The sequence below is a fragment of the Pyrgilauda ruficollis genome, unplaced genomic scaffold (assembly GCF_017590135.1).
Source record: "Pyrgilauda ruficollis isolate IOZ18807 unplaced genomic scaffold, ASM1759013v1 scaffold51, whole genome shotgun sequence".
NCBI lineage: Eukaryota > Metazoa > Chordata > Aves > Passeriformes > Passeridae > Pyrgilauda > Pyrgilauda ruficollis.
The window spans coordinates 3,157,226-3,182,262 of record NW_024526711.1 but is presented as its reverse complement, the minus strand read 5'-3'; the positions used below and the strand labels follow the sequence as shown (position 1 = coordinate 3,182,262).

The following is a 25,037-nucleotide window of genomic DNA, read 5'->3' as shown; positions in this document are numbered from 1 at the left end:
CACTCAGTTCTGTCATGCTGGCTATTTCCACAGTAATGAAAGCATGCTGTGCCTTGATAACACAGCTCTTCCCCTGTCCATTTCATCAAGCAGGGAAGAGAAAATTATTGAAAAAGAGAAGGCCTCTGGCCTTCTGGCTGTGTTTCACACTGTGCATGTCAATGCAAGGCTGAAGCCCTGCTGCCAGGGCTCTCAGGACATTGATAAACTCTTGATATTGTTTAAAATAGAAACCAAACATTCATCTTCATAACACACATTAAAAAACCAGGCATAATGTGATTTCTACAAAACTTTACACTGCTGATCAGAAACTTCTAAGACAATCAGGCACAGCATATACTTCAGATTCTTCCTAAATCCTCAAATGTATGAATGCTACCATGAGCCCTTCATCACGGAGGTTATCATTGTGGCATGCCTTGAAAAAAATCAAACCTCAAGAGAGAGCTTCAGTCTAAGGTCAAGAGCCAGAATCAGTTGTAAGAAGGTGAGATTCAGGATTAAACATCCCAGCTGTGTCCTGTTGGAAGGATGATGGGATGATTGCGCAAATGTTAAATCAAACATAGTTCTTAGCTAAGTACTTGAGCTTCAGAAAACATTTGCTAATGGTCCTGCAGCTCCTTTGCCTTTCACACTTCATTATGTCCATCTCAGAATGCTTCATGCACCACAGAACAGCTGATCTTGTTCCCCCCTGAATATACTGGAGTTACTAATATGCAGCAGTTCTTTCTTACGAAGATGTAAATGCATTCATGACTGGCCAGAGCACATAGAATCAAGAGGACTTGGAGTTTTCCTAAATCTCAGATTGCAACAAAAGAAAGGAATTTCAGAAATGAACTTTCTCAGTATCTTATGATGAGTTTAATACTGTGCTCTGGAATACTGAATCTGATCAAAAGCAGCACTGGGAGGTGGTGGTGGCACCCTTTTTGAACACACAGCACAACAAAGGAATCCAGATCAGAACTTCTAATCATTGTGGTGTTCCAGTGTCATTCTGTAATAGTTACTAGAGTGTCAGAACTCTATTCCTGCTGAGGGTTTCATGAAGTGACCCTCTCCAGCCTGAATGCAGCTTCCTATGTAGCAACTGTTACTGGGGAAGGGCTGGTTTCACCCACAAGGAACTAACTTTCCCTGGTAATAGTTAAGCAGCATCACAGTAGGCTTTGGACTTTTGTTTAATTGCTTTTTGTTGTTGAATGTCAACAAGTCCCATTCACACCACATAGTCTAAGGAGATCTTAGGAACAGTACAACACCTACAGTTTTGGATATTTTAATCATAGCATGTTGTTGCTGTTCTTGGTAAAAGATGTGAAAGTCAGCACAGACAGTAAGAACTGGCAAAAATCTCAAAGAGCCTCTGCCCAGGAAACAATTTTGACTCACAGTTTTTGGCAAGCCAGTTATCATCCCTTATAGATAATTATCACTATACTGAAGACTGAAATTGAAAAACACAGAACAAAAGAAACTATACTGGTGCTGTGTGTATATATATATATATGCATAAGGGGTGTCACGCTTTCAGAGCTGAGCAAACAAATGTTGGTATCAAAGCAGTTTTGTTTGGGTGGTTTTTTTTTTTCCCTTTAATCCCTATACACACATTGTTCTTATGATAAAAATCAGGAACTTAAAACAGCAAATGCCTGTGTTGATACTGTAACATTTATTAACCTACCACATACCTCTCCGTATTTGCACTGCTTTATCTCTTTTTTATATATAAATTGTGTATCATTAAGAGTTATCTGTACAGCAGCTGCCAAAGAAAAAATAGGACAAATTTAAATATCCATTCTTCCTTCAGCCTCACAGTTCTAAAGTAACCTGGTCAACGGGACTTGATTCCAGCCAACATTCAAGAGGCCCTATCTCAGACAGCTTTTGTAAGAAGTGTCACTGGCATGTACATGCCTACACCCTGTCCAGGTCAGTCTATTATCTCCTTATGCCTCCAGTCCTGCTTTCTTTTCCCCAGTAACTGCCAGACCCATATTCACTTCACAAAACATTACTGAAAATCTTGAGAACACAAATCTTGCATTGTTCTCAAACATGTGAAAGTAAGAGAATGGGCTTTCAATTCATCTGCAGACATCTTCAGAGGATCAAAGCATGTATTCTAAAAGCTTATAGAAAACCAGGTAAAAATACTTACTTGTACCACTTATCTGGGAATAATTTAGTTAAATTCAAGCAAACATATGAGACCTGTGCATTTTAATGAACTGAAAAGAGCTAAAATCCTGTGTGATCATTTTCAAAAAAACAGATTTATTCTAAAGATCTTTCACAAACATCAAACAAAATATATTCTGCAGGATATGCACAGCATGTGAGAGTTCTGAATACTTGATCATTTCACCCAAAAATTCCTTCACCAATCAAAAGGCAAGTAGATTCCTCACCTGCAAACTTAGATTTGCCCAGGAACCTTGCTGTTGTAGGGCAGCAGGCTCACAGAGGGAAATCTGCTTTTAAAGGCTACAAAAACACCCTTTCTTCAAAAAAAAGCTTTATTATAGGTGGAGCTCACTTCCCTTCTCAGGAAGGAGGCAGTTTAACCAAAGCCCTGCTGAATTTAAGATACAGTAAACTATAAAACAAGAACAGAAGTAAACTCAGATTCAAAGTGAAGGACTTAGAGGGAGATACAGAGAAATCCCATGGTGCAACTGCTGTCCCTCAAGGCACCCAGTCACCTTTTTTATGTTCAGTACCAAAATCTTTTGATAAAACCCAAAGCCACTCCCAGAATGGTAAAGCAGGAGTTCCTGCATGTTCCTTCTCTGGCCTGACAGAAGTCACCTTGGTCAGAAGAGGGTCAACAAAGAAGTCTCTCAGCTCCCTGGGAGCCCTTGCTGGGTCTGTAAATACAAGAAACTGAATGGAAAACTGCAACATAGCATCAGTAGTGGTCCATAGCAGAAACAGGTCACAGCCTGGTATGTGTCCTCCCACCACATGTTCTGGAGTTTGGTTAATGGGACACTGTCTAGGAAACATCAGGCACCCAGAAGCAGCTGGGAAGCTCATGGGAGAAGGACTTGGTGCTGGAACAGGAAGACACCTCCTGTGTTGTTCGTTCAAAGGCTCACAAGGGACCACCACGTGTGCTAAGGAAACGCCACAATGCCCATCCACACTCCAGCCACACTCACAGAAGTACCTGGGGATGTTAAGACTTTCCATTCCTTATTTTGAGTTCAGTAACCTGCCATAAATTAACATCCCACAATGTACTTTGCAATAAAGAGAAATTAAAATTTTGAATGCAGTTGAAATAAAACCAGTCCTGCTGACTAGTCAGGAATATTACACAAACTCTGGCCAAGCTGGAGCTAAAGCTATCAACTGGTGGCTGAAGCCAACATGTTCACTGATCTGACATATGGTGCCAAACAGGAAAGATAATGGCTGAGTTCTTCCTACCTTTCTCTTAACAGAAGCACCTGTTTCACTTTTTCTCTATTTGGCTACTGATTTATCTTTTTTCATTTGTAAGGAAGAGTATATTAAGCATCCAAGGATTATTTTGGCCAGCATTTTACAGTTTCCTTTTTGAAATAAAGCCCTTCACCAATTGCTTTATCAGATCTTTCTTGCCTTAAAATTAGTTTACTTGCACCACTGTTATCAACAGATCAAGATATCTACTTTTCACAGAAAATACATTATTCATTCTGTTAAAAAAAAAAAAAAAATATATAAACCCCTGACTTCATTTAATCAATCACAGAAAATACATTATTCATTCTGTTAAAAAAAAAAAAAAAAAAGATAAACCCCTGACTTCATTTAATCAAAGCAAAGAGAAAGCTGAATTATCATGTCAGTTTCTAAGGCATTTATCAGTACTGATTGGAGGTCCAAAGTGATTTCATATCTTCTGACAAAGATCTCTGCAGAGATCATAGAGGGCAATTCTTAAAATCACTTTTATTTTCAGATATATCTTTACTGCAGTTTATTTACACAGGCACAGCATTTTATAAAGGAACTTGAATTGGATTAAATAGCAAGCGAGACATTTATCCATTATTTCAAGGGAAAGAGAAAAAAACAGTAGTTGCCTGGAAAAGTTCTGTGAGTGATTTACTGATTTCCTTTCTTACATTCTCAGTCCCACTTGGAAGTTTTCCTCCTCATATATCTGGACCCCTCACTGTCGATTGCTTCGTAGAGGTCTTTTTTATTCTCTGCTGTTGCATGCAAATAACCAAGGTAGGCCACACAGAGACTAATTGCAATCAGTCCAAACGCCATCACAGGTTTGTTCTGACAAGAAAAAAACATGGCAAATGTTTTTAGTCAAAACATTTTTCATTAAGCTCAAACATTACATTCATCTATCTCAGCTTAGAAACTGAACAGTAAACTATTGTGACATCTGCAAAAAATCATCACTGCTTTCTTGCAGACTGAATTTTCTGACAGTAAAAGGAATTCCCTTTGAAAAATAAGATTCTTTCTGGAGACAGAACAGCACATTGCTCAGTACTCTCTATTTTGCTGGTTAGAAATGCTGACTGAGTATGAATGAACCGGACAAAACCAATTACTGAAGGTCCCCACCACAACTTTTAACAGAATTCATCTGGGACAATGCACTCTGGTCCTGCTTGATTACAATCCTCTAAACCACACTTTGTATTCTTATCACAAAATCTACTTTTATTAAATCTATACTTATAGGCACAAAATTTCACTCATTTCTGGGTTCTGCAAATGTAAATAAAACCTGAGTATCATCAACTTAAATACAAAAGCAAGAAAAAGGAAAATCCAAAATATTGAGAAGCTACCAAAAATCAATTCACTTCATACCAAGAAAGTTTGCCTTCTATGACTTGTTCCCTTTTAAATATTAAAAACAACTCTTGTTGTTTTTATTACTTAATAATAACATTATTTGACCTGTCAAATTACATGAGTAATATACCTCTAAACAGGTCTTTCTGAAAGCAACTTGGCTAAAGAATCAGACAATACAGCAATGAAACAAAAGTTGCAATAAGCAATGTAGTGTTCTGCATCCTCCACAATCAAGAGTGGAAAAATTAATAATATTTTTAGTTACATTTCTGAGTGGTTTGCATAACAAGAGATGGTTATATAATGCCCAGAGAATTGCATCTCTTCAAGCATACTTAGTTTCTCTCAGAACTACTGTCTTACAGGTTTAATGAAAAGCTCTGGGTTCACAGCTCGGAAAAGCATAGTTGTCTGAACACTCCTCAGTCCTGGTTTTCTCTCTTTGGGTGTTTCATTTTCATTTGGAGGTTTGGTGGAAGACATGTTGCTTAATGTTGAGTACTTCCTAGAAGTAGAATGAAAAACAAGTGTAATTTCTGTAAAAAACCTGGAAGAGCTGCATTCACTGGATTCAAATTCACACTCAGTTTGTCTTACAGCATCAATTTTAATTATGACTGGTGTAAACATTACTGATCAGCCTTGTTGTCACCTAACAGTCCCAGCTTACGCACAGTGATTTCTAATCTTGTTAATTTCTAAAATGTTTCTAAAATTAAGCTTAGGAGATTCACATCTTTATACAGCAAATTTAATTTTCCTGATAATGGGCTTCAGGTTTTTCACTTGCCATTGGCTAATGCTTTAGCTACCTGTGGACCAAATAGCATCAGTCTTCAGGCCACTGGTTAAAAAGACAATCCTAGGAAAAACTCTTCTACAAAAAAACCTTCTACATGACAGGCCAGCCCAAGCACCAGTGCAGAGCAGTCACTTTAGCCACCCACCCCAGCAGGCCCAGCACTCAGGTCTCACTTTTGCACTCACAGGGCAAATGCATTGGGTTCAAAATGAAAAAGGGAAAATTTAAGCTACTTAGCACGTGCAAGGAATTCTTTATTCTGGGGGTGGTGAGGCACTGGAACAGGCTGCCCAGAGAAGTTGTGGATGCCCCATCGCTGCAAGTGTTCAAGGCCAGGCTGGATGGGGCTTATGAGCACCCTGGTCTTGTGGAGGGTGTCCCTGCCTCTGGCAGGGGCGTTGGAACCAGATGATTTTTATAACCCAAAGACGATTTTTTTTCCAACTCAAACCATTCTATGAGCACCTGAGCAAAAGCGGAAAAACACGCCCTTGCCTACCCCTGATTACTGAGGAGCAGAGGAGACACGGTGCTGGGGATCCCCTGGGAAGGGAAGGGCAGCGCCAAGGGCAGTCGCACAACCCCATTCCGGGCGGCGAGGGGCTCCTGGCGCCGCCACCGGGACGAAGGGGGCAGTTTGGCCCCAGCTTGGCAGAGCCCAGCAGGAACTCCCGGGGACTCCCGGGACCCCCGGCGGGATCTCCTCACGGAGGGCGCGGCGGAGAGAAGGGGGGGGCACTAACGGCGCGCGCGCCACCCCGCCCCCCCTCGCTACTCACCGCTCGCAGCCAGCGGCGCCTCCCCGCGGGGCGGGGCTGCGCCTGCGCGCTGGCGCCCCCTCCTGGGCGGAGGCCGGCGGCGCGGGCCGGGGAGGCGGGGGGGAAGCGGGTCCCGCCCCGCCGCTCCTTTCCCCTCCCCTCCCCTCCCCTCCTCCGTGTGGCGGCGGGAGGAGCGTGTTGTCCTTGGTGGGGGTGTGTAGCTGTTTGCCCGAGTCTTCGAGGCTGGAAGAGAGCTTTCAGGTCATCCGCTACAAACGTCCACCCGACACTACCACTGTAACCCATAAGCACTAAATCACCCAGCCCTAGATCCAGAGGCCTCTTGAACACCTGCAGGGATGGTGACTCCCACCACTTCCCAGGGAAATACTTCAGGCCTGACCACCCTAACAGTGAAAAATATTTTTCTAATGTCTAATATGAATGCCCCCTCTCAGTTCAAGGCCATTCTCTCTAGTCCAGTCACTGCAGGCACAGCAGAAGAAACTGGCCCCAAAAACCTTCCAGGGAGTTGTGGAGAGGGATAAAGGCCCCCTCAGCCTCGTCTTCTTGAGAATGAACAACCCCAGCTCCCTCAGCTGTTCCTCATAAGACATGTTTTCTAGACCTTTCAAGAGCCTTCTTGCCATTTGCTGGCCACACTCCAGCACCTCAATGCTTTTTAAAGTGAAGGGCACAGAAGGCAACGCAGCATTCCAAACTAGTAAGTGGGAGGGGGCAGGAGCAGGCTGGATCAGACGGGCTCTTCATGGCTGAGCCACTCCTCGCACCTGGCCATGGTCACAGCCAGTCCTGGCTTCATCCTCTCTGCAGCCTCCCCTCAGATACTGACAGACGCTGTGGAGCCCCCTTTTTAATTATCTCATCTCAAGGCTGAGCAGGCCCTGCTCCCTCAGCCTTTCCTTGTAAGAGGGATGCTGAAGTCCCTTAGTCATCTTTGTTTCCTTCCACTGGACTCACTCCATGTCTCTGTTGTACTGAGGAGCCCAGAACTGTGGTTGGTCCCAAGTGCTGGAATGAGAAAGGAGTGATTCATGTGGAGACAGTCTCTGGGAGTACAGTCAGTTGAGCAGGAAAATATGCTACAATTTAAGTGTCCAACTTCTGTTGTGTAGATCCAAACCCAAGATTTTGGGTGTCTGGAAACTCCTGGTTATGTAAATGCTGCTGTGTGGTGATGTTTTGTTTCCTTTTAGTTGTAAACAGTAAAATTAATAAAATTGCTTGAGGTCCAGAGGAAACAAAGCCCATATGGTTGCCTCTGACTGCTTGTGCGTCTCTTCCTACCTTCACTGAGTTCAGTGCCACCGGGCAGTTTCAGCCACATTATAAAGTAGGGGAGAAAACTGAAGTTTTGGAAAAAACAATACCTGTAGGGTAGGGAGGGACACAGATCAGTGCTCCCTTAGGTAACTGGCAGGCAGAACTGAGATGTGATGGATAATATTACAGTTTTAGCAGCAGTGAGCTGCTGGGGTAACGCATGTAGCTCTGGACTCACCAGCCCTGGCTCACACTTGTCTGTACCTGGAGGGTGAGTGAGAGGACTCTGGTGGAGTGTCTGCTTATTGCAGCCAGGGAGGCAGGAGGGAACAAATAAGTCTTGGCCAACAGTGGCTGAGCACAAGCTGGCAGTGTGCCCAATTGGCCAAGAAAGCCAGTGGCATCCTGACTTGGATCAGCAATAGTGCGGCCAGCAGGACCAGGGCAGTGATTGTTCCCCTGTGCTCAGCACTGGTGAGGCCACACCTCGAGTGCTGTGTCCAGTTCTGGGGTCCAGAGAAGGACATTGAGGTGCTGGAGCGTGTCCAGAGAAGGGCAACAGAGCTGCTGAAGGGTCTGGAGCACAAGTCCCGTGAGGAGACACTGAGGGAGCTGGGGTTTTTCAGCCTGGAGAAGAGGTGGCTCAGGGGGCACCTTATCGTCCTGTACAACTACCTGAAAGGAGGTTGTAGTGAGGTGAGGGTTGATCACTTCTCCTAAGTAACAACTGACAAGACAAGAGGAAATGGTCTCACGTTGTGCTGGGGAGGTGTGGATTGGGAAAAACTTTCCCACTGAAAGGGTAGTCTGGCATTGGAACAAGCTGGCCAGGAATGGCTCAAAAGGCGTGTGGATGTGGCAGTTGTGGATGTGGTTTAGTGGTGAAAACAGTGACCCTAGTGATCTTAGAAGTCATTTCCAACCTTAATAATTCTATGATTCTATGGTATCTAGAGGTGTCCAGGCTTAGAGAGCTTCTTGTTCCATGTTTTTATTCTGCAGTAATCAAACTGCCTCTTTTTTTAAAGATGGCAGAGTAATAATAAATTGCAGGTTAACTTTTCATGTCTAAATCCAGATGGAGTATCTAATTTTTTTTTCTTGTTGTGAGCAAATATAATGAGGTGAGAAAAATAATAGGGAAATAAGTTTAGGTGTCAGGAGAGGATTGAGTGGTATGTCTGGGGTTTGTGTCAACAATTAATTCACAACATACCATCTGCTAATTTGGTAGCTATTGTTTTGGAGGCATATGCCACACAGCTGATTTTGTTTGGAAACTATTGAGTAGAAAATCTGAGTGATGCTGCTTTCATTTGTTTTCATATTTGTCTAATTGAAAGAAGCCAATGCAAGGTTTTTGCAAGAGCTTGGTTTCTGGGAAAGTAGCTTGGTTTTCTTGAGGGGAAAGGGGATTACCGTAAAGGTAATATAGGAGATGTTCTGCATACAGCTCCCAAGCAATTTTTTCCCCCACATTTTGGAAGCCAAAAGAATTACAGCAACAGAGAGAAAGCGCCCTCACTTATTGGCCATGTACCCTTTCCCAGCAGTTACACCACCCATGCAGATAAAACTTCTGATCCAAAGTCAGGCAGGGTCATGATAGATTTTTCCAGATTTTGGTAGGATGGGTTTATGCCAGAACACATTTTCAATATATTGGTGGCAGGGATTGTTAGGTTGCTGCTAGTTCTCTAGCACTTCCCATCTTATAAAGGACAGGTAGGTCCCAGGCATCACTGACAAGGGAAGATCCTACACTGTACAAAAAACACCACTGGCTGAAGAGAATATATTCTCCTAATGAAGGGCTGTGGGATAAGGCTTTGTGTGTAAAAAGAGAAGCAGAGAGGGATGTGGAAACGGGCTTAGGCTTTGATGTGAATGCTGGTACTTGGCATATGTTAAGCATGTGCCAACTAACCAGATTAACTGTGCAGTGATGAAAAGCTTAGACTGCTTACTGTTTCTAGTTTTGCTTTATGACTGTGGGAACGTGTTGTATGTTATCTTTAATGTGAATATTATGTTGCTATCATCTGACCCAAAGGATGTTGAAACATTCAATCCATTAAGTTGTTTGGTATATTTTATAGGAGAGGCTTTATGAAAGTGTAGAATAGTAAACATCTGTGGCATTTCTGAGTCACCTATCCTCTTAATATCCGAGTATCGCTCCTGAAAAGAAATCACACAAAACCCCATTCCTTTTCTAAACCTGAGCCTGTTACTGAGATTTATTTTCCTTTCAACTAAATTCCTTTGGGATTCTGCATTCAGTATTGTGCTTTGTGCCACAGCCATTCACAACCTCACAGCGATTTCTGCTTTTCTTGAGACTCACATGCCCTTATCATTTGAGCTGCAGAAGCCTCTGCAGCGAGCGGAGCGGTGCTGTGCCCCGCAGACATGGTCAGCATGTGACAGCCAGCCTGGTGCGGTCTGGGGCACAGCACCGTGCCTCCTGCCCTGGCTGATTGACCTCACAGCTCCTGCTTATTTCCAGTTCTGCACAAGAACAGAGCTTCACATTGTCTTCAGAATAAAGATAGGGTGCCTCAAGGTACTGATAAGCTTATCCTTGCTTTAGAGACACAGTTACAGAGCTGTTGTAGGCAGAAAAAAAAATTCTTTTTGCATCTACACTGGGGCTTCAGCACTGGTATGACTTATAGTGAGAGATGGCAACTACCATCACATATTTGTTAGAGTTTTGATATGTGAATATGAAATTCACCTTTTAAAATTATTTTAAAATGTTTTAGGCACCATGAGTTTCATAATATTTAATTGGAGTTGACAACTGGGACTTTTTTTTTTGTTTGTTTTGTGCTGAACAAATCTTGGGGAGAAGGGAAAGCAAAAATTAGTAATTAGAAGTACTTTTTCCCTCCTTGCTCAAAGCTAATGATGAACTTGTTGTTGCACTGAGGCATGTGAAATAGTATGGCCATATTAAGGACATAAATGCATAAGAAACAAACAGACCAGCTAGACAGGGGTGGCATTGAGGGTATTGAGGACTTTTTGTGTGGTTGTTGCTCTGCTCGTGTCAGTCTCAAGAGTCCTTATGGTGATTTTCAGCAGCTTTTGATCCTTTGTGTTGTTCCCATTGAAAGCAAGCTGTTTTCAGACAGCAGCATGCACTGTTTGAAACCCTACCACTGACAATCCCAAACAGTTTTAAGGCAATATACATTTTAAAACCAAGACTCTTCTGTGTTTCATAACATTATTTGTATGTCTTCTATAATACTTGTTAGCCAGCCGTGTCTCTGTGAGACAAAACAAATCACCCAGCCGTGCTTTCCAGCAAAGATTAAAGCAATTGTTATTCTTCAAACACTGATCAAGCTTATAAATCTTTTTCAACTGAATTCAGTATGGAAGGAAAGAGGCACTTTGTTTGGTTCTACTTTCATTTTTGAGTGGGTAAATTGGTTCTGACTGGGAACAGAATATCAAAACTCAAAGCATCCCCTCTAGAAAGAAAAAGGTGATTTCTACTACAAAAGAAGAGCAGAGAAACATGTGTAGCACTAAATTTTCTCACTACAACAATGTACAGCCAGATACCTTACAGTGGGGTTTAAAGACAAATTTGAGCTAAGACTGCATCTCCAAAAAGGAAGGGCAAGGGGAGACTTCTTTTCACTTGTAGTTGCTCTGGACTTCTTCGCATGAAATGTCATAATTGCTCAGCCTTGGAGTATGCCAATTTTTTCCCTGGTCCATTGCCAGAAGAGAAAAAATAATAAAGTGTATTTTTCAGTCTAATGTAAGCAGGGCGATGCAGTTGGGAAGGCAGTTGGAAGTGGAGGCACAGACCAGGACTAACCTCTGCCTCTGACACCAGGACTCCCAATCAGTTTAAGGCGTGGGAACTTAAAATCCTTTCTAACGCAGGCACCTTTTCTAATCTCAGGCAGGGAACAGAGCTCCTAAGAAGACTACAGAGGGTAGAAATTTCACTGTTTCAACAGAACAAACTCTGTTGTAAGGGAATCTGACTCACAGTATTCTGGAACTCTTCAGATTTTCTGCATCTTACAGTTTTCTTTTAATAAATACCACCATATAGAATAATAAAATCATTAAGGTTAGAAAAGACCTCCAGATCATTGACCTTGAGAGGAGCTGGTTAGAGCATGGTGCTGATAACACTGAAGTTGTGGCTTCAATCCCTGTATGGGCCATTTACTTAAGAGCTGGACTTGATGATTCTTGTGGTCCCTTCTGGTTTCTGTGATCTGTGAACCCAATGTTTCACTGAACACTGCCATCCCAATTGAACTATAGCACTAAGTGCCATGTCCAGTCATTTCTTTAATGCTTCCAGGGAAGGAAGTGTTTGTTGAACCTTGTAAAATTGGCTTCAGCCCATTGATCCAGCTTGTCCAGATCCCTCTGCAGATCCTTCCTGCCCTCAAGTAGAATGCATCAACACTCCCACTCAACTTAGTGTCATCTACAGCCTTACTGAGGGTGCATTCCATCCCCTTGTTCAAATCACTAATGAAGATGTTGAACAGGGCTGATCCCTGTGGGACACTGTTAGTGACTGGATGCCAAATGGATGCAGCGCCGTTCACCACCATTCTCTGGACCTGGCCACCCAGCCAGTTTTAAACCTGGAGAGGAGTGTGCCTGTCCAAGCCATGGGCTGCCAGCTTTTCCAGGATAATGCCCTGGGAAATGGTTTCAAAGGCTTTGCTGAAGGTCAGGTAGGCAACATCCACAGCCTTTCCCTCATCTGCTGGCTGGGTCTAATCCCCTTGCTCTTCTGTACGTGCTGCATGATGGCACTCAAGATGTTCGGTTCCATAACCTTCTCCAGCACTGAGATCAAGCTGACTGGCCTGTAGTTTCCTGGATCCCCCTTCCAAACTTTCTTGTAGATAAGTCACACTGGCCAACCTCCATCCTACTGAGACCTCCCTAGTTAGCCAGGGCTCGTGATAAATGATGGAGAGGGGCTTGGCAAGCTCTTCAGCTCCCTCGCTACCCTCGGATGAATTCCATCTGGTCCCACAGACTTGTGAGGGTCCAAATGGCTCAGCAGTCCACCAGCTACTTCCTCTTGGGAAGTGCAGGGGGTCTACTCTGCTCCCTGTCCCTGACCCCTAGCTCAGGGGGCTGGTTGCCCTGAGGATCGCTGGTCTTTCTGTTGAAGACTGAAGCAAAGAAGGCATCAGATACTACAGCCTTCTCCTTGTCTTTGGTTACAGTGTTTCCTCTGCAGCCAATAAGAGATGGATATTTTCCTTGGCCCTTTTTATGTTGTTAATGTATTTATAAAACCCCTTTTTATTATCTTTCACAGCAGTGGCCAAATCAAATTCTAGCTGAGCTTTTGCCTTTCTTATTTTCACTCTTCATAACCTAATGACATCCTTGTGCACTTCCTGAGTTTCCTGCCCCTTCGTCCAAAGGTCATAAACTGTTTTTTCCCTGAGTTTCAGTAAACGCTCCCTATTCAGTCAGGCTGGTTTTCTTCCACACCAGCTCACCTTCCAGCACATGGCAATGGCCTGCTCCTGTACGTTTAAGATTTCCTTCTTAAAGTATGTCCAGCCTTCATGGATCCCTTTGTTTTTAAGGGCTGTTTTCCAAGGGACTCTGTGAACCAGTGTGCTGAACAGACTCAAGTCCATGCTCTGGAAGTCCAAGGCAGAGGCTTTGCTGATCCCCCTTCCTTACTTCACCAAGGACCAGAAATTATTATTTTGTGGTTTCTGTGCCCAGGATGGCCGCCGACCACCACACCTCCCACCAGCCCTTCTCTGTCAGCAAGCAGCAGGCCTAGCAGAGCACTGCCCCGGCAAGCTCCCTTACCAGCTGAGTCAGGGAATTACCTTCCACACACTCCAGGAACTTCCTAGTTCCTGCTCTCCGCCGTGATGAGCTGCCAGCAGATATCTGGGAAGCTTTGCATTACCTGCAGTCCAGCTCCAAGCTCTGGCACCTTTAGTCACCCTCTGAAGGCATCAGCTTCTCTGGGGACAGTAACAAGGTGCAGGTTCAGGCACATGTGTAAGTCTGTGTGGTAGTTTCCTCTCTGTAAAACTACCAAACATTCACATATAATTCCCAGATAAAAGCCACAGTAAGTCTGAGCTAATTAAATTATACTATGAATAAATTAGAGTGTGAATAACTCATTTAAGAGGCAAGGAGTTCAGTCTTTCTGCATATTTTGTAATATTACTCAGCAGAACAGCCACATCCCAGGTAAAATTGGCCACCAAAGCCCTGATATGAGATGCATGAGGCAGGGCATAAACACTTATTCCATTGCTTAGTTATTGAGAGTGTAGTTGTAGGCTTCCTGGTGGGGAGTGGTTCAGCTGTGTAGGCCAACGTGGGTACTGATTAGCATGTGCAATAAACAAAATACATTTCAATAAAAAAACCTCAGGCTTCACTTGCTTGGGAAAACCACTGTATGTTAAAATCCTAAGAGAAAGGCTTTTCTGAACATTTGTGTAATGTATTGTTGGGAGTCATGTCTGCCTAAAAGAATATGTGTGTTTTGTGGACAGCTGACCTGCCCAGGAGAACACAAAATGCAAATCTGATGTAAAATGTCAAAGAGCAAACGGTGTGAGTTAAGGCTCACAACACACGTCTTCAGGCTGTGCTTCTGTGAAAACACAGAGTGCAGCATCTGAGCTGATGCCAATGAGTGCTCAAAAGATGCAGATAAATCCTACAACTTCAAATAAATGCCAGTTTCCTCATATCTTTCTGATGATACAAGACGCTTTATGGTTCTGGTTTGAGCTGTGTGCCAGCAGGGATGATCAGGTTGCACTCATTTAGTTTGTATTACCTAGGAGATAAGCAGTTCCCATTTTCCAGGCATAAAATAGTAACTCCCTTTCTCAGAAATGAGCTGTTGATTGTTAATTCCACTAGAGAGCTGGGATCCAGCTGTAATCATTCACTGGGACACAGGTAAGTTAGATTTTCTTGTTATAAAATACAGTTTCACTGAATGAGAAGTTGATTTTCTAATATTAAATAGGATTGATAGTAGCCTCATGCAAGTGTCCCATCAGCCAACATAAACTATGGATATAATCTGCTTTTTGTTGCACTGTTGCAGTACTTCATAATATTACAGTTAAAATCTCTGATGTGGCCAGTGACAATTTGTTATCCAAGTGGAAATCTTTTGACTTGTTCAATTCTTTTTATTAATTTACAAGTTGACTAAAGTGTGACAATAGTAACAGTAGCCTGAGTTGAGCAAATATTTATCTCTGTTGAAGATCATTTGCTGTGGAGGAAGATTTTTGTTTACATCAGGAGAGCATGGTAGAAATGGGTTATCTGTTTGGCACCCGGGTGATGAGAAATGAAGTTGTAGTCATGTAGGTGAGATAGGAATATCATGGCTTTAAAAATTAAGTAATTTTGGCTACTTCTGAGCTTATTTTTTTAAAAATACATCATTGACCAAGTAACAAAGAAAACAGTGAACTATTTCTGCCCTCTGAAAACCCATTAATTGCTGCAGAGAAGAGACCACAGCAATTAGCAGCTGGCAGAGCATCACACTCGGCAGCTGCTGGTTTTTTAAGTGATGTTTGTGGTTTCCCTAAATACAAAACAAGATGGGATTTTGCCATAGTTTAGAAATTGTATTTTCAGGAAAGTGAATGTTTGGCAACTAAGCACCTGAAGCAGAGGGAAAAAAAGGAGTTTTGTCCCAAGCCACTGCAGAAACCCATGTGAAAATCAGATGTAAAAGCCAAATCAACCAGCTCCAGTATTGTGCTAAATGACCAGCTGAGCCCTCTTCCATCCAGTGTTTCCTTTTCCTTCCTGTAGATCGTTGACAAATAAGTATCTAGGCTAATGTCTTTACATACCACGTCTATTTTAAGCCCTATTTATTTCTGCTTTTAATATCACAGTAGTTAGAGGTTTATCTCCCAGTGGACTGAAGAGCTTATTTCTTGCTCCAAGGAGTTAAAAGTTAATAATAGGCACGGAACAGTGAGAGGTTGGAATCAGCAAGCTAAGGCAGGTGAAAGCAAGGGACTGGGCTATGAGAGACCATGGTTCTTTTCTTAGCTCTGCCTCTGATGTGCTGAGTGATGCTGGATAAACCACATCTGCCCCGTGACAGCACATGTTTTCTCTGTCTGGATTGACAGTGTTTGTAGGAGAGGATGCCCTTTCCCCGCTACATGTTAATGAAGGGCTCATATAAATGAATTTCATTCTAAAGCATCTACAGTGTCTACTCTTTTTCTGTGCATGACAAGAGCAAGCTCTTGCCAGTAGGTTTACCTCTGCCATTTGGGGGCCTCTCCTTCCTCTGGAAGCACCTGAAGGATGAAATAGGTGGGAAAATTTTGGCTCACATCAGCCTTAGAACCATGGGCTTTGCTGCACTACGAATGACTAGCAGTGGTCATAGCAGAAGTGAACAGCTTGGCTAGGACACAGACCTAGGAGGGCTGTGTTTGCTCATGGGTTGCCAGGTTCTACCTGGCTAGTTTTTGAAGAGCCTTAAAAATGAGTGTCACTACTACATTAATCTTATAGCTTTACTTATTTTATAAAAAGAAGTGAGTTGTCTGAAGAAGGCAAAGTTAATTTTTATGCCTTCTGTTTTCTCTTGCTGACTCTCTCATAAGGACCTGAAGATTACTGTGGCACTCTCACCATTGAACAAGAACCAAAGTCATTGCAAGGTTAGTGACTTGTAGCAAGAGTTTTTCAGCTCCTATTGCAGAGGTGCAGCAGTTTGCACAGCTGGTGCATGTGCAGCTTGGTAATGTGACTTTGAATCAAGTGATACTGTTCCTTGGTGTTCCCAGGAGGATTCCTGATCCCTCCTCTTATCTAGCAGAGCACTGAGTAATGAGTTACGAGTAATGAGTAATGAGAGCAGCATGCTGAGGGGGCTAGTGGAGCTTCCATCAACTTAAGAATAGACTGATCAGCCAGGAACAGTTTCTGCACAGCTAAGCCTTTTTAGGGCCAGAGAACAAAGCAAATCAGTGTTTCTCAGCCTGTGGACCTCACACCTCTGGTAGTCAGTAAGGAATCAGTAGGCAGTCCATGAAACAGACTCAGCAACCATAAAATGGGTGCATGCCTCCTTATATCAACAAACAGAAAAGATAAGGGCAAAATGCAGTTACTAAATGAACACCTGAAGATAAGCTTCATTATTTGTTTGGTTGTTTATGGAAACCATTGTGCCAGAACTTGTTTTTTCTTTTCCTCATAACACTGGGAGGATCTTTGGTGTTTGGGGAAAGAAAAAAAAATTGCTGTGATGATGTTTTGATTGATGTGTAGAAAATAAAGGAGAGAATGGACTCTAAAGATTGTTACCAGCTCTGCTTTTTTATGGTCCTATATCCTCTGCGATTTCTACTTCTGCTCTCTTCTTTATCATGTTTTGTCACTATTTATAGTTCTCTGTCTTCCTGTTATTAAAAAAAAAAATAAATAAATAAAGATAAGCTGTGGGTGCAGCAAATACTCCCCAGCAATGTTTACGTCAGAAAAAGGAGCTCTTCCATCCATCAAACTGTGAGGATAATTTAGCTTGCTTGTGCAGAATTGATAGATCCACTGTTCAGAGGCTTGTATTCTTTCTCTTATTTCTCACTGTTCCATCTCCATTTCCCAAAGTACTGTGCCTTCTTCCTGTAATTTGCCAGCTCTTTGAGTTCCAAGTTGCCTGCCCTTTGTGCCTCTAACACTTAGGATGCTTCCCCACTTCCTCGCCAATTATTCAGTTCTTGCATTTTCTTACTTTCCTGTCACTGCCTTCTGCCTGCCATTTTCCTCCACACAAAAATACCTTTTCTGCTTTTAAAGTAATTAAATTAGCAGAGCTGATTGAAATCTAGGTGAAGTAATTCTCTGAGCACTGTGCTTTTCAATGGATGCATTACTCAATGCACATTAGCCAACCTCCTGTAGGCATCAGTGAATGACAGAAATTAATATTTGATGAATATATTCAACAACAATAGCATTATTCAAACACTTTACTCAATAAAGTACATTCAGCACACTCAGAAGTTAATGGTGCATTCAGGTTATTCTGTTTGCTCACCAGAACATGTGCCCAACCCCAAGAGGGAAAATCGAGTCACTGATAAATGTGATGGAAAGGGGGTGGGAAGCCTCTTCTGGTCATTTGTGCCTCTCATGAGCAGTACAAAGTGTATGTGTATGTTGGTGGGGGTGTTTAAATCCCATATAGGGAATAAAGGATGTATGTGATGAGGAGGAGAGATTATTTGCTATTTCTTAACTGGCAGATCTTGTTTACGTGCTTATCACTCACACTTCAGCTAGTAATGAGAAAAACAAATCAACGTATTTCTAATCTTCAGCTTTGCTTCAAACTGGGGTGTGCATGTGTGTGTTGAGCAGAGGGTTGAAGTAAGTCTAACCACAAATCCCTGCTTTTCACTTCTTGCTCCATTTAATGTTTCCTTGAGTACTTGGTGCAAATAACCTATCTTCTACTGTTTAACTCTCTCTAATGCCTCCTTGGTAATTTCCAGTAGAGGCCAAGTCTATTTTGTGGTCTTTATGTCCACAGTGCCAAGGAGATCCCCCTTTAATGCTTTTGTAACTTTTTTAAAACTTTGAGTAATTTCATTTTCTGCATTGGACATTACCCTAACACAAATTGATGTCATATACATTTCCCACAATCTACTCAATTTCTTTAGCTAGCTTCCCTTCTTGACTCCCTTTGTTTCTTTCTGCACAAAATGAACCTAATAAATCTCTCCTTGGTTGCAAGGATTTGGATCACGCTTTTCCTCTCTTGTCCTTACATTAGCCAGAATATAATTTTGCTAAAGCATCATGCCCCAACACTACTCAGCATCTGCTGCTATGTGTACTGCCACTTCATTAAGTGTTACAAAATACCACTGCCATATTTTTCCTACTGCCCAGCTATGTGCTCACTAGATGATTTTTCTTTTTTCGTTGTCTGAATCCTCACCTTGCTCTGAATTTCATACAGCCCACTTAATGTATCTTCTCTAGCTGAGCTAACTTGACCCCTTATCAGTCTTGTGCCTGTGCTGTCCCATAAATCAATTTCCTCTTGTTTACCTGTTGAGTAACTCCTTGTCTTTGAAGTCCATTTTCTTTTTTTCCCCATTCCATGTGTTCTTTGCAATGCTTCAGTGAATTAATTGTATTTTCAAAGGATGCAAAAGCATCAGTTAACATCCACATCTATAGCAACAGTGGTCATAAAGCAAACATAACCTTTTCAAAGCACATTTGCAGCTCCTTTGAACAGGGGAGCTGTGCTAGTTACAAACAAACCTACAAAAGAGGCCCTGTGGCCCTTTAGGTTTGAAGCTGAAGGTTGTTTTCTACAGCCATTTCTCATTATCAAGTTAAGGCTGCAACTGGAAAAAATGTAACCAAAGTTCTGCAGACCTCTGGCTGCAGAAGCACTGTGGGCCACAAGACCTGCCCTGCAGTCTTTCAATAAATTTTAGTTTCTCTTCAACAGAGCAGACAGACCAGGAACCACTTTCAGTTCTGTGGAATCCCTGATGCCTCATTACTAAACATCTTGGTAACAGAATGTGTTGCTCTCTTTCAAATTAGCTTTGCAGGAATTTCATCCATCCAATCTTCTGTCTGGCTGGATTTGTCCCTTGCTCAGGATCTGTTGACTTTAGTAAAATTCTTGATCCCTATTTTCTTCAGTCAGGACTTCTTATTCTCCTTTATATTGTTCTTCTCAATGTGGGATTGGCAAAGAAAGTGTAAAGTTGATCTTTTCTAATCCCTCTTGCTGCTCAGTTAAGGAAGTAGCAGCTCAACTTTGGGAAAAAGAGACCTCAAGGTAAATTTCTCAATCTATATTTAGGTATAACCATGTCCTGATTTCCACCAGTATTGGTTCCCACTAATTTTTGTGCCTTGCTGGTGACCCATCATCTCTTTAATTTCTGTTCAGTGGGAGGCTCAGAACTGGTGTAACTCCAACCATGGATTGATAGGTGAAATCAGGCTTTTTGCATTAGAAAGAGCACTTATAGTGGCCATCAGCAAAAGCCCCCTTGCAGCCACAATTGTTTTCTATGGATTAACAAAATTCAGAATTCCCTCGAATGGTCCTTGTGCACATCTTAGACTTAGAAGAGGCCTCTTGAGGTTTTCCTTCAAATCTCCAGAGGACAGATCATCCACAAGATGCACATGCACGTGGTAACATTTCCCAGTGAATGCTTTGTTTCCTTGCCTGTGATTTATTACATAGTGGTGTGTTCATGCCTGCTGTTCAGCTCCTTTGAGACTGCTGTGACTGTGTGTTGCTTATTTAGAAAGCATTAAAGCCTTGAAGCTCATGTCTTCAAAAGTTTGATTTAAACTTCTGCTTGAACTCTGTTTGTGGAAGACAGGAATAGCTCTTTAATGAAAAAGTAACCACTCTGCCAAACATATTTAAAAGCATAGGAGCATATGTCTGAAAGGATATAAGCTGGTATTTCCCTGTTATCTTTTTTATCTGCAGCATAAAGGAGCAGCTTGGTAACCATTCTTGGCAGTATAAATAAGGAATATATTAATTTCTGCAGCTGTCCCTCAGCTCCTCAAGCCATTGCTCAGCTCTAGTGGTAGCAATGCAGGAATATCCAAATAACCTTGCTTCCCAGCAGAACCTGACCATAGGCAGAGGTCATGAAGGGCTGCAGAGCTGAGGGACAGCAAAACAAACACTGAGCTTTCCATCTGTGTTGAGCCTTACAGAATCACAGAATCATTTAAGTCAAAAAGGACCTCCAAGACTGAGTCCAACCTTTGACCAATGCCCACCTCATCAACTAGACCGTGGCACTAAATGCCTCGTCCAGTCGTTTCTAGAACACCTTGAAGGGATGTGACCCCACCACCTCCCTGGGCAGCCCATTCCAATGCCTCAATACCTTTTCCATGAAGCTTTGTGATGCTGTGGCCTGATTACTACTCAAACTTGCCCGCAGATGAACTTGTTCATTCCATCAACAGTCCCTGCAGCTACAGCAGGTCAGTGGGATTTGTGTGTGCCACTGCAGCCACAGAGGGGCACATTTTCTCTCCTGCTAGGCAGAATTTGCAGAAGCAGAAGATGGGATGAGGACATTAAATGACATAACACATGGAAACTTCTGATTTCTCTCCTCACCTCATGTCTCCCAGCTACTCTTTGTGCTGGGAATATCTCCACTTTTTGCTCTTACAAAAAAAAGGAGCTTGATACCCCCAAGGATCCAGTCAGATTGGGACTGGGATGGGGAGTCCAGCTGCAAGGGTGGACTCCCTTTGAGGAGATGGGGCCAGGTGCAAAGGTGGGCACCATATTCTTGGTGGATACTTCAGGTCTTCTTTTGACACTGATGAGTCTCCCTGCCAGTGGCTCCTTAGGCAGCTCTTCCAAAAGAAGTGTTCTAGAGTTAGGACAGGAAAGACTTGTGCAGATAAGAACTTGTAACACACACACACACACACACACACACACACACACAAAATATGCACACATATTTTGGAGTAATGATAAGAATTACAGTAAATAAAATCCAATGAAGCAGGAAAATATTTAAAATATTGCACAAGTTTACCCAAAAGTTAGACCACAGACAAAAAGCAATCAATTTGCATTTTTGTAGTCAACTTAGTATGGAACACTTGGTTCCTATGCATAAATTTGAAAGTGAAATCTGACTTGACTGTGTGTAGTATTTGCATAACTGACAGGGCTAAGCTGAGTGTAATTCAGTGGTAGTGTCAGCCTGAACTTGCAGAGAAAGCCCTACCTGACAGTCAGGAGACCCTCAGGGAGAACAGGCACATTTCTTACAGAGGACAGCTTAACACAATGATTAGACTTCAGCCTAATTGACAAAATGTATTTAAACAGCAAATAAATTTTGTTCAATAGCATCAGAATGTACCAGAATTATTAAATTATCAGAAATAAGAACAGCTTGCTGTTCTTATGTAAATGCTTAATAATATTAAATTACTTCTAAATGCTTAATAATTTTAAATTGTTTCAGTTACTGGTTATATTTCATGTTCAATGAATGTCCCATTTGTCTTCACCCAAGAGGATGCATCTCTCTGATCTTGTGTTTCTTTGATATAGCATTTCCATCTTTCCTTGATGAGAAAAATGAGCTGGATGTTCCTACGTGATCTGCTGAGTGGAGTGAATAAATACTCAACAGGAATTGGAAGAATTTGGGTAGCTGTTGTGTTCCTGTTCCGCTTACTGGTTTATGTTGCTGCCGCAGAAAACATCTGGAAACACGAACATGATGAATTTGAGTGCAATATCAAGCAGCCTGGTTGTGAAAATGTCTGCTTTGACCATTTTTTCCCTGTCTCTCACATCAGATTTTGGGCTTTGCAATTAATCATAGTCTCCACCCCTTCACTCTTGGTTGTCTTTCATGTTGCTTACAGAGAGAACAGAGAGAAACACCACAACCAGAAGCTTTACAAAAATCCGGGAAAGATAGATGGTGGATTGCTGTGCACTTACCTAATCAGCCTCATTTTAAAAACAGGACTTGAAATATTTTTTCTTGTTCTGTTCTATAAATTGTACAATGGATTCAAAATACCACATCTTGTGAAATGTGACATAAAACCATGTCCCAATACTGTAGACTGTTATATTTCCAAACCCACAGAGAAGATGATTTTCCTTTATTTTCTGGTGGCAACTTCATGCCTGTGTATTGTATTAAATCTAAGTGAACTGAGTTATCTGATGTTCAAATACTCCATAAAATGTTATCTGAAGAGACACGTGAAGAACCAGCAAGGCTCAAAAAGCAATTGCTGCGAATCAGAGCTCATCAGGCACAACAGAGCAGCAGCTGCAGGACGACTCCACAACAGCTCGTCATCTTTGCCTCTGAATATGCAAGATGAACATGAAAAACATTCCCCGCTGACTTGAAAGAAGGCTGGAGACCACCCTCCCATTACACAAGCTGTTTTTGACAAATTGCTTTTGCAATCAGTGCTTTGCAGAACTATCCCTTGAAAGGATAGTTACATAGGAAATGCTGTTTCTCTGTTAGTTCCCCATTACTTGAGCTGATAAATTCGGTTACATTATGTATGTTGTACATAGAATCATTGAGACCTTTTCATGTTGAAAAAAAATGTAGAAGTTCTGAGAATTCCATGAAGCTTTAATATGAACACAGATGCTTATGATAAATCACGCTGAAACAATTGCTCAAACAGTTGTGTACTGAATATTACACAGAATTGCTTTGGTACAAGAAAAAATGGGCTTTTTATATGCAGAGATAGGAAGAACCTGGGATTGATTAAGATGAACAGCAAGGGGTGTACAGGATTTATCAGGTGGGTGGATCAGACCTGGCAACTGCTGAAATGGCAGTGGGAACGTGCTGGCACAGAGTGATTGCTGTGCCTTGAAGTGAGCTGCACAGTCACTAGTCCATTCCGTTGTACTATGAAACATCGCAAAAAAGGAAGAACCAAGAAGAGGTAGACACATCTAGTTTAGCCCACGTGATAAAGACAGATTTGGTTATTTAGCTGTTTGTGGAGCACCTCCTTCTGGAATTGAGCCTTTACAGCTATTAGGGTGCTAATAATCAAAAAGCATCCTTTAAGAAAGGCACTTGCTCAAACTTGTGCAAGCAGCACGTGCCAGGGTAGAGAGTTAACTCCTGGTTACCTGCACCAAGCAGCTCCCATTTCATTAGACTTCTGCTCTGTAGTAGCGGCATTTAAGTGAACAGATCATTCCTGCTTCCCTAGGATCTGAATAGAGAAATGCAGACCATGCAATACAACACAACAGTAGCCAGTAACCCCTAGTATTAACTAGCCTAGAATCTGGTCCCTTTATTAAGGCTGAAAATATGCTACTCCTTCAGTAGATTTCTCTGCTGCAGAAGAACACATGAAATCTAAAAATGTGAAGAGCCCCAGTAGAAAAAAAGTAAAAAAGAATCACCTGTTCCCTCCCCCAAATTCCAAAGTATCTCAAACACCACACACCACTGCTCTTTGTCATCTGCGTTGTTTGGGCTAACAGGAAAGGGACAGAAATCAGCTAAGACATGTCTTCTGTTGAACCTAGGCTTCTAAGACAATGGAAAGTATTGCCTTAAAAACTTCCTTCAGGGTAGTATTCTTTCTGTTGCTGGAATGAAAGACCTTTGGACATACATCTGGTACTGAGCCTGATCAAAATGCAGTTTAGAGAAAAACACCAACTGAAGTGGAGCTGCCTGAATGCTGAACTAATTTTATTGTTTGTGCCAGGATAAGGAGGAAGAAACCGTGGCAAAAGCAGGTTAACTATTTTTTTTTCTCTGAGGCCCCCTCTGGCCCCATGGCTTTGGTTACAAAGCATTACATTTAATGAGTAGCAGTTACAGAGCAAAATTTAGCAACTAATGAACAAGCTACGCACTTCTGATGGTGATTTTCAAGGTAAGATTTGATGTTTGTTTGGGTTTTTTTTTCCCTAAAATAAACTTACTTTTATAAAATATGGGAAGACATTTGCTGCTGCTGAAATTAGCAGCAACAGCAGTCCCTCAGATACCAGCTTGCCAGCTTGTGGCCAGTTAGTTTTAAATCTTGATTGATGCTGAATCAGTCTTATATAGAGACAGGCCACCTTATACAATTCAGAACATTTTCTTTTAAACCTCTACATACACAGAAGGTGGCTCCTGACAGAAATGCAGTTAGAAAGTCTTTTGCAGCTCCTGGACAAAACCCACCAAAGAGTGTCTGAAGCAAAACTGCCCATGAACCCTGTGAAACTGCAACTGCCGCAGCCTAAGTAACTGAGAACAAACCCTAAAATTATCTTGGCCCATCTGGACCCCCATGCATCATTTTATTAATGATAAGACAAGGGCAACGCTATAAAATAAAAAAATGTTTCTGAAATATCTGGGTTTTAATAACTGTGGACAGATTTTTAAGAGCACATTAATGAAAAAATATTTATTCATTGTTTTTAAGGTAAGGTTTATTTGATAGAAAATGAAGAGAAGCAAACACAGTTTAGCCAACACAGGTTTCTGATAAAATTAGTGCATTAGCAGCTCTCTAATAAAAAAGTATATTAAGTCAGGGCTTGAAGGGGTTTAGAGACCACCTAAAGCTCTGTGGCTGGTCAGAGATTACCACTTAGACCAAAAATTTTCCCATCAAAACAAGAACTCTAATTCTTTGGAATGGATATTCAAAGTTTTATTTTTAGTTCTCTCTTCCAACAGCCAAGAAATTATAAATAAATTCCAAAATCAACATTTCGAGTCTTGGAAGATACTTCAGATTTGATA

At 42.0% G+C, this 25,037-nt stretch overlaps 2 protein-coding genes and 1 long non-coding RNA gene across 6 annotated transcripts; 1 reads left to right on the top strand and 2 right to left on the bottom strand.

Moving 5' to 3' along the window:
- Nucleotides 1-2,275: 2,275 nt before the first annotated feature.
- LOC121360537 lies at nucleotides 2,276-3,749 on the bottom strand. The gene is made up of 2 exons (XR_005956221.1): nucleotides 3,191-3,749; nucleotides 2,276-2,888 (listed from the first exon to the last, which is right to left on the bottom strand). It is a non-coding gene; the product is annotated as an uncharacterized LOC121360537 (long non-coding RNA).
- Nucleotides 3,750-3,945: 196 nt separating this feature from the next.
- SMIM8 (small integral membrane protein 8) lies at nucleotides 3,946-6,530 on the bottom strand. 3 transcript variants are annotated; one of them, XM_041480432.1, is made up of 3 exons: nucleotides 6,418-6,530; nucleotides 5,200-5,341; nucleotides 3,946-4,299 (listed from the first exon to the last, which is right to left on the bottom strand). In XM_041480432.1, exons 2-3 carry the CDS (start codon nucleotides 5,317-5,319, stop codon nucleotides 4,141-4,143), a joined length of 279 nt encoding a protein of 92 aa, XP_041336366.1. In that variant the 5' UTR covers nucleotides 5,320-5,341; nucleotides 6,418-6,530; the 3' UTR covers nucleotides 3,946-4,140. The 3 variants fall into 3 exon arrangements, with proteins under 3 accessions (XP_041336366.1, XP_041336364.1, XP_041336365.1); XM_041480430.1 differs by lacking the exon at nucleotides 6,418-6,530 and adding an exon at nucleotides 6,104-6,410; XM_041480431.1 differs by lacking the exon at nucleotides 6,418-6,530 and adding an exon at nucleotides 6,138-6,409.
- An 8,032-nt stretch (nucleotides 6,531-14,562) lies between these two features.
- Nucleotides 14,563-24,783, top strand: GJB7 (gap junction protein beta 7). Of its 2 annotated transcripts, XM_041480330.1 has the most exons (3): nucleotides 14,563-14,640; nucleotides 16,335-16,391; nucleotides 21,830-24,783. In XM_041480330.1, the coding sequence occupies exon 3, from the start codon at nucleotides 21,848-21,850 to the stop codon at nucleotides 22,649-22,651; it is 804 nt and encodes a 267-aa protein (XP_041336264.1). In that variant the 5' UTR covers nucleotides 14,563-14,640; nucleotides 16,335-16,391; nucleotides 21,830-21,847; the 3' UTR covers nucleotides 22,652-24,783. The 2 variants fall into 2 exon arrangements, with proteins under 2 accessions (XP_041336264.1, XP_041336266.1); XM_041480332.1 differs by lacking the exon at nucleotides 16,335-16,391 and having other exon boundaries at nucleotides 14,593-14,640.
- The last annotated feature ends 254 nt before the right edge of the window (nucleotides 24,784-25,037 follow it).

Coding starts and splice junctions, on each gene's coding strand:
- SMIM8 (XM_041480430.1), bottom strand. CDS start 6,225: ATGGGGTTGTGCGACTGCCCTTGGCGCTGCCCTTCCCTTCCCAGGGGA. Junction 5,342..6,103: donor GTTTTTCCGCTTTTGCTCAG/GTGCTCATAGAA, acceptor TTCTACTTCTAG/GAAGTACTCAACATTAAGCA. Junction 4,300..5,199: donor CAGAGCTTTTCATTAAACCT/GTAAGACAGTAG, acceptor TTTTCTTGTCAG/AACAAACCTGTGATGGCGTT.
- GJB7 (XM_041480330.1), top strand. CDS start 21,848: ATGAGAAAAATGAGCTGGATGTTCCTACGTGATCTGCTGAGTGGAGTG.